At 43.5% G+C, this 8,794-nt stretch overlaps 1 protein-coding gene across 1 annotated transcript; it reads left to right on the forward strand.

The window, feature by feature from the left end:
- Positions 1 to 960: 960 nt before the first annotated feature.
- LOC127938878 (tripartite motif-containing protein 16-like) lies at positions 961 to 8,577 on the forward strand. Its single transcript, XM_052535782.1, has 6 exons — positions 961 to 1,564; positions 1,905 to 2,000; positions 2,080 to 2,313; positions 7,355 to 7,514; positions 7,655 to 7,690; positions 7,881 to 8,577. The coding sequence occupies exons 1-6, from the start codon at positions 986 to 988 to the stop codon at positions 8,399 to 8,401; spliced, it is 1,626 nt and encodes a 541-aa protein (XP_052391742.1). The 5' UTR covers positions 961 to 985; the 3' UTR covers positions 8,402 to 8,577.
- Positions 8,578 to 8,794: the final 217 nt, after the last annotated feature.

Genomic DNA, 8,794 nt, shown 5'->3' on the forward strand with positions numbered 1-8,794 from the left:
GAGCCAGTAAGGCAAAAACCGAAAAAAGCAAACTGAAGGAACAGTCTGTGTCGAGGTGAAATCAAGACATGAAAGTATGTGTCCTTCAGGATGATCACTGCAAACCCAGCTTACGGGCAACGAGTTTCTGCATCAAAAATGTGTTTCTGCATCAATATCTTGTAGGGAGATTGTGCAGGCCCTAACTCAGGAAGAGTAGCGTTCAAAAGAAGAGGTAGTGTGTGTCATGCAAATCTTACCTGGACCACAGGATCCCTCAGAGGGTTGGCAGAAGGTACATGAGGAAGCAGCTTGTCCTGCAACCACAATTTCTTAGCCTGTGTCGAAAGATGGTGCTGAGGAAATGTAGCACAGCTTTTTATCATACGCCAATATATCTGACCCTGAGACTGAACAAACTCCTGTTTTGTTGATGTTTTGGGAACTAGAGATGTACCAGATGTAAGCACCCAGCCCTTCTCTGGTGGAGGGAGTGGCAAAGTCACCACCCCCTTAGGGAAGAGCCATTTCCTGGGAATCTCAGAGATACTTTGCGGTCTTCTTAGAAAACTTGGCAGCACAGGTGATGGCTGTGGTGTGTTGCATTCTTAGAGCTGATGTTGATGCTGCAGGGGGTAGATTGCTGCACTTGTTCTTGTAGGCCAGGGGTGAAAAACAAGTAATTCCAAGTAATTTAAAGAAGGAAAGAAGATTCCACATTCCTAGTCAAGGAGTGTCACTTTCCCACAGAGTTTAGTTTGATCTTTTTGATCTTTTTATCTTTTTGATCTTTTTAATTAAACAGACCTGAATCAACTAGTCGACAGTTAGGTGTGTCGAAATTAAAATGAGGAACTTGCTTTACAGAATCACAGACAAACCTGTTTTACACACGTCACTCAAACACAGAACCAGTAAAGTATTTAAACTCATCAGCTCAGGGAAAGAGAAACTAAAGTGCTAGTTTAGCTGTTGAGTGTTTGTGTCTCAGTATTTCCGCAGTAAAATGGCAGAAGCCAGAATTTCAGTGGGTCAGAAGGAGTTCATGTGTTCAGTGTGTCTGGATCTCCTGAAGGATCCAGTGACCATTCCCTGTGGACACAGTTACTGTAAGAGCTGTATTACAGACTGCTGGGATCAGGAGGATCAGACGAGAGTCTACAGCTGCCCTCAGTGCAATCAGACCTTCAGTCCAAGACCTGCTTTAGCTACAAACACCATCCTGGCTGAAGTGGTGGACAGACTTATGAAGACCAGACTCTCTGATGACTGTTACGCTGGAGTTGGAGATGTGCAGTGTGACATCTGTACTGGAAGAAAATACAGAGCCGTCAAGTCCTGTCTGGTGTGTCTGAAGTCCTACTGTCAGAATCACCTTGAACAACATGAGAGTTGGTTTAGAGGACCGAGGCACAGTTTGATTGAAGCCACTGGACGACTGCAGGAGATGATCTGTCAGAAACATGAGAAGCTCCTTGAGGTTTTCTGTCGCACTGATCAGAAGTGTATATGTGTGCTGTGTACGATGGATGAACATCAAAACCACAACACTGTATCAGCTGCAGCACACAGGACAGAGAAACAGGTATTTAACACTAGACACTGATGAAATATTGACACTTGTTGCATATGTGTTTATATCTGCACAATATAAACAGTTCACAGCATTCACAAATCACACAACAGCAGAAAAGAACAGCTGCGAGAAGAGTTTCACTGTTTGCAGAAAATGCACCGTAAACCACATTCAGTCTGAAGCTCTACGTCTGTGTCAGTTTCAATTTTATAATACGCTTCTGCGAAACAGACCTTAACCTTCATGATAATTCATGTATGATAGTAGTCATGTATGATTCATCTGTTCACATGATGATTTAGTGTCAGTAGTTTTCTGTGAGATTGACGATCATCTGTTTGTCCTGCAGAAGCAGCTGAAGGAGACGCAGAAGACGCTCCAGCAGAGAATCCAGCAGAGAGAGAAAGATCTCCAGCAGCTGAGAGAGACTGTGGAGTTTCATAAGGTGAGTCTGGAGAAGAAGAGAAGTTTGTCTCCGTCTCAGTTCAGACTCACTGAAGCTGAATCACTGTGTGTCCTAACAGCGCTCTGCACAGACAGCAGTGGAGGACAGTGAGAGGATCTTTACTGAGCTCATCCGCTCCATTGAGAGAAGCCGCTCTGAGCTGATGCGACTGATCAGAGATCAGGAAAAGACTGCAGTGAGTCGAGCTGAAGAACGACTGGAGCGACTGGAGCAAGAGATCAATGATCTGAGGAGGAGAGACGCTGAGCTGGAGCAGCTTTCACACACACAGGATCACATCCAGTTCCTGCAGGTAACACACATCTAGAAGAACAGGTTCATAGTGGACTTGAGCAGATCCTGCTGTGACAGAGACTCACAGAGAAACAGTTCACGAGTGTCTTATTATATAATCATCAGTCTGATCTGATCATCTTCTGAAAGAGACGCCACTTACAAATGGCTTTCAGCTCTCAAATCTATTAGATAACACATTTCAGAGCTTGTTCTTCTAAATAAACAAAAAAGTTGATAACCACACAAAGAATTGAATCCAGACTAAAAATGTCTAAAATTGTATTATATAAAATCCATAGAGCAAAAAAGTGCAAGGTTCAGGTAGACAAACAGTTCTTTCTTCTAGAAGATATATTTAGCTGTGAAACACCACTAGCGCCACCAACAGTTCAAAACTTAAATAACACTTCAGCTTTTTAGAACATTTCTCCTTCTGATTCATTATGGCTACATTCACACTGCAGGGTGAAACGACCCAATTCCAATTTTTTTGCCCCATGCGACGTGTATCTGATCTTTTCATGACAGTCTGAATGACACAGATCCGATCTTTACAAATGTGACCCAGGCCACTTGGGTATGTGGTCCTGAATCCGATACGGATCCGATCTTTTGAAATGCGACCTCCGTCTGAACGGCCAGGCCACATGTATCCGACCCGTACATCATTGATACGCTACAAATGCCATAATTCTGCGTTGAAGTAGGCGAGAAGAGCCACTCACATCAGTATCCCACCACTCCTGCCTGTGACTCCGCACCCACACGTTTCTCTGTACCGACATTGCTAACACTGCTCCACAAAACGCCATGGCCAAAAACCTTCTTCTTAATTTTCTTTTTAAAACGAGAAGATTGTAATTGTGCTGGCTCCGTTGGTGAAACAACTTTAATATTGCAAAAAGAGCTCCGCTGTTGACTACACTGTTGTTGACAACTACTTCCGCTAACAACGAGTGACGTCGTTCATCGTTGAGTACTCTTCTGCGCATGCGGGTCACTTCTGGGTCATTTCATGTTCACACAGGAGATCACAAAAGGTCTCATTTAATTGGAAATGTGAACAGCCTTGCAAAAAAATCAAATTTTTTCACAAAATCAGAATTGAGCATTAAGCCCTGCGGTGTGAACGTAGCCTATGTCATGGTGAAATCAGTCAACTCTACAGTACCAATTCTGAGTTACGTTCATCAAGATTGAAGTGATACTCAAACTTGATAACATTTATCTTTAAATCTAAGCTACTGATGAGATCAGTTGTTAAGGGGGCTAGCAAATATTTGCTAGACAATGTATTTCTGTCAGTTTTGTGGACTTTTTTTGTGGAAACAGGTGTTTCCTGTTTTCCTTATTTGGTTTTTCCTGTTGCTGTCCTCGTTGTGTGTATTCGTTTCCAGCTGTGTTCAAATAATCATTTAATTTTCTCCCAGTTGTGTCCCATTGGTGTCTGTTAATTTGTAGTCTGTCCTGCAGCAAGGTGGTAGGGAGTTGGAGAGGTATGTAGAGGAGTTCCTAGAGATCTCCAACCAGATAATCTGTGGAGGTCTCCTGCCCCCAAGTATAGTCCAGAGAGGTCTCCAGATCCCAGTTAAGCAGGATGGATGGCAGCTGGGGCTGTGGCTGAGGCAGTTGACCATGCCATTGCTCCCTACTCCACCATGGCCTCCTGAACTACCTGCTCTACCATGGCACCCTTGACTGCCTGATCTGCCTTGAAGGCCTCCTTTGTCTTCTTCCTGGACCAGACTCCAGTACCCACCCCCCCCCCCCCCCCCCCACCTGGTGGAATTGTTATACACCTTCCTGGAGGGGGGAGTAATGTCAATTTTGTGTATTCTGGTTTTACCCCATCTTAGTTCCTGTTTTCCTTATGTTTATTTCCTAATTTATGCCCTCTAGCCATAGGGTCAGCTGTGCCCTACTGGTTAGAAAGTTGGCCCTGTAACCCGAAGGTTGCAGGTTCGAGTCTCGGTTGTAGGTGGTGGGGAGTGAATGAATAGTGCTCTCTTCCACCCTCAATACCCATGACTGAAGTGCCCTTGAGCAAGGCACTGAAACCCCAGTTGCTCTCTGGTCACTGGATCTATAGATGACCACCTCTCCGGGTGTGTGTTCACTTCTCACTGCTGTGTGTGTGCACATGGATGGGTTATATGCAGAGCACCAATTCCGAGTTGGTCTTTCCTGTTAGTAGTAGTAGTAGCCCTTTATTGTCATAGTCACAAGTACCAGCGAAATTAGCCATCAACCTGTCCATACATACATGCATACAATATGACAGTGGGGTAGACAGGACAGGAAGACAGGGTATTTGAGGAAGAAATACAGCATAACATTAGGGAAGTGAGGAGAAAAAAACCAACACCCAGACTATGCTCCTTATGGGAGCACAGTATGAGAACAGGAAAAACACCTCAGCACAAAAAGCACATAATCAATACACCATAGACACACGACTGTGCAACTGGGTACAGAACTTGGGGTGGTTGAGGTAATCCAGCCCAGGCAAACAGCCATCCGGTCCAGCAGCTTGAAAGCGCCGGTCACAGACCCGCCTGCCAGACTGGAGGAACAAAGCGGAGAAGGCGGGGAATGGGGGTTGGGAGGGTGAATGCATATCTGTATATGTGTAAGAGTTTGTGTATTTGTAGGCCTGGAGAGTTGAGACTCTCTCTAGATGCCTCAGTCCGCAGATTACAGCGTCACAGCAAGTTGCCATGGAGACGTCGTTGGTCAGGTCCGAGACAGAGTCAACAATCAGCAGGTGTCTGTGGGAGAGGGTGAAGGAATGCAAGAGAAGTCAAGCTGCCCTGCTCGCCTGGGAGATTTTTGTCATCCAGCCAAAGCTGGTAAAGAAAGCCAAAAGAAGATAAGATACCAGTTGTTTGGTCTAGTAGCCGCATTTCTTTTCACGGTCACTTTGATTGTTCATTGTCCATTGGTCTCTAAATTCTCCAATTTCTTTTCCAAATCCGTGAGCTTCTTCGTGATGTTATCCATATTGCAGTTAATAGTCTCAGTCTCAATGCTGACCGCTCTGCCCACTGCTTCAATCATGACGGGCAGCCTTGTGAGGCTTTGGACAGCTGTTCCCGTCTTCTTAATTTTCCGATAACCCAGGGCAAAGCCTAATCCAATCAGCAGAAGACCTGTTATCATGGTTCCGAATAGGTAGAAGTCTTCAATGTCCTCCACGGACAGAGCCGCCAGACACATGACCCGCCAATTCGCCCACGCGTCCATCGTGTAGCCAGCTGCAAACGTTCCGGCAGGGCAGTCAGGTTCCCCCGAACCCAGGCTTCTCATCGAGAAGATGGTGTCAATTGCGTTGAGAGACTAATTTATCAAATCCATATTCCAGATTAGGAGAGCAGTGCAGAGAGAGTCTCGCAAGTAGACAAGACAAGAGAAAAAACAAGCGAAGCAAGGAAAGGCAGGGTGGAGAGGAAAGAAATGCGACCGCCTCCGTTGAGAGCAACGTTCCAGTCCTGTTCCAGTCCTCGTGTGTATTCATTTCCAGCTGTGTTTGATTAATCAGTTAATTTGCTCCCATTGGTGTCTGTGTGTTCTGCCCCTTGTTTTCCATCCGCTGTTAAACATCATACCGGAGTTCTTGTGTTTGTATCCCTTTGTTCTTTGAATTAAATTCTAGTTCAAGTATTCCCCAGCATCCCCTCGTTCCTCTTTCATGAAGCATGACAGAACATCGGATCAAACAAGATTACTATGGCTGAACACAGGCTTTGGTGTCTGCAGCAGGGTGGTAGGGAGTTGGAGAGGTATGTAGAGGAGTTCCTAGAGTTCTCCAACCAGGTGAGCTGGCTCAATGAGATCATCGTCCAATCCCTCCCGAGAACCACAGAGACTCATCAGCTCACCCCTCGCCAACCAGCCAAATGTTCCAACCACTCATCTCCTCCCAGCACCGCCTCTGTCCTCTCTCCACCAGGGGCGGTTTTTCCGTTTGACCGTTGCCATACCCTAGCCCAGTCAGGTGTGTTGTGGAAAATTATTCAAACTTCATATATCTATTATATTGTTATTATTTTGAATCGGAGGGTTTGTTTATATTTAATCCATGATAAGCATTAAAAAGAGTTTTGTCAGTAAGACTTCGTAACGCCTCTGTATTCTCAATGAAACCTTGTAACTCACACAGCCTGGAGGAGACAGCTCTCTGCTTGTTCACAATTCAAGGTTAAATAAATAACGGTTTGAACAAGTACAGCATTTTCTTTTTTAAACATTTATGTCTGTAAAAGCTAATATTTTTTTTGTCTGTTTGAAGACCTGAGAAGTAGGTTATTTGACATCTAGTTGTAGCCAATTTTCTCTTGTAAGTTTTAAATATTCTCTGCATAGCACTTCATTGTTTCTGTTACAATATCATGAGATTTTGGCCAAGTGTATTAAACAACAAGAAAAACTAAGCGCCCATTTAATTACAAAAAAACGTTAGCCTGTAAAAGTTGATGAAAGCAGATTATGCCATGCTCTGTCGTTCTACTGACAGACAAAACCCAGATCTCTGTCATTCGCTGGTCAAAAACTCAATTTGAGCTTGATTTTCATGTAATATTAAGTGCATATAAGCTATCTAATGCAATACCAACCCTGCAGTGTTTAATGATTTAAATTTTCTCCCCCCATTCTACAGTATACTTTTAGTGCTTCAGTATTGAAATCGTAAACCTGAGTGTGTCTTTAGGGTCCTAGTGAAGTTTTAGTGTCTCTAAAGTTATAAATAGTGGTCAGTCTAATCGTAGCCTTTGAGCTGTTTTCCCTGAGCAAATCTACTCCACCCTACAATGAGTCTCAGTTGATGTGCTTGAGCTGTTAGATGGACATTTATGCTCTTAGCTGATGTTTTATCATCCAAAATACTTTCTAGAAGGTTCACATAGAGTGTAAGTGGCATATACTGGAATCTGTAGCTCTAATGCGATATAATGAATATGAGAAGAATGAAGCTGATGCTGTGATCAGTCAAATCTGATGTTCCTGCAGGTTATTGAGTGAAGTGTGGAGCTGATGAGTTTGATTTCTGTTTTCTGTAGAGTTTCCAGTCTCTCTCAGCAGCTCCTGAATCTACAGACGTAAATGATGATCTCTTCAGTTCTCTCTTCTCTTCTGATGATCTGAGAGAATCTGTCCATCGGCTGAGAGACAAACTGGAGGATTTCTGCAAAGAGGAGATCAAGAAGATCTCAGACAGAGGTAAAGTCCTGGAGATTCATCTGCTCTCAGAAACCAGTCCATCATCATCTCATATCATGGAGAACATCATATTAGAAATGTGTTAGGAATAGATACAGGATCATGAGAATCACACTGTTCATGTCTGTTGATTTCCACAGTTGCATTCATCAGGACCAAGAGCAACTTCCTACAATGTAAGTCAGTAAGAAAACAAGCATAACAACTTCTGTGTGTTCATGTTCTTCCTGTAGAAGGTGAAAGAAGAGTTTTATAAATGATGATGTGCACAGATATCTGTTCATCTGAGACACTGATGATACACTGAACATGAAAAGATCAAACAGATTCATAATTCCTGATTCTGATGTGTTTTATCTCCATCAGATTCCCGTCAGTTCACTCCGGATCTGAACACAGCATTTAAACACCTCCGTCTGTCTGAGAACAACAGAGAGCTAACTAACACTAACACAGATCAGCCGTATCCTGGTCATCCAGACAGATTTGATAATTGGCCTCAGGTGTTGTGTAGAGAGAGTGTGTGTGGACGCTGTTACTGGGAGATTGAGTGGAGCGGAGGTGATGGTGTGTCTACATCAGTGTCATATAAGAGCATCGGCAGGAAGGGAGGTAGGGAGTGTGTGTTTGGACGTAATGATCAGTCCTGGAATTTTTACTGCACTCCCTCCAGTTGCACATTTGTACACAAAAATATAGATACTGTTCTCCCGATAAAGTCCATCATCAGTAGAATAGGAGTGTTTGTGGATTACAGTGCAGGAACTGTGTCCTTTTTCAGCGTCTCTGACACAATGAGCCTCATCCACACATTCCAGACCACATTCACTCAGCCGCTCTATCCTGGGTTTTGGGTTGGTTCTGGATCAAGAATGAAACTGTGTTGATGAATAAAAATAGGCTGATGAGAGATTCTACCCATAATGCTTTGAGCTGTATGATTAATCAGTAACAGTGAGATGTTATAGAGTCTTTTCTCCTAATGACAATAATACCGCAGCTGAAATTCTTTCACTGAAATAACTATCAGATTAAATGTAATAAATCCTCATATAGAGAGTAAGATCAGTGTGTGTGTGTGTGTGTGTGTGTGTGTGTGTGTGAGAGAGAGAGAGAGAGGAGGAGAGTCTGCTGAGTGACCATGGGTTTCTGTGCTTTTGTCTGTTTGTGTCTTTTACTTTTTTAATTTAGTCAGTGTCACATTATTTTATTATTACTATCAAAATTACCTTTCAGTTCAAATTATCACATTCAATAAATCATTGTCATTATTAGGGCTG

Source organism: Carassius gibelio, chromosome A2 (assembly GCF_023724105.1).
Source record: "Carassius gibelio isolate Cgi1373 ecotype wild population from Czech Republic chromosome A2, carGib1.2-hapl.c, whole genome shotgun sequence".
Lineage (NCBI taxonomy): Eukaryota > Metazoa > Chordata > Actinopteri > Cypriniformes > Cyprinidae > Carassius > Carassius gibelio.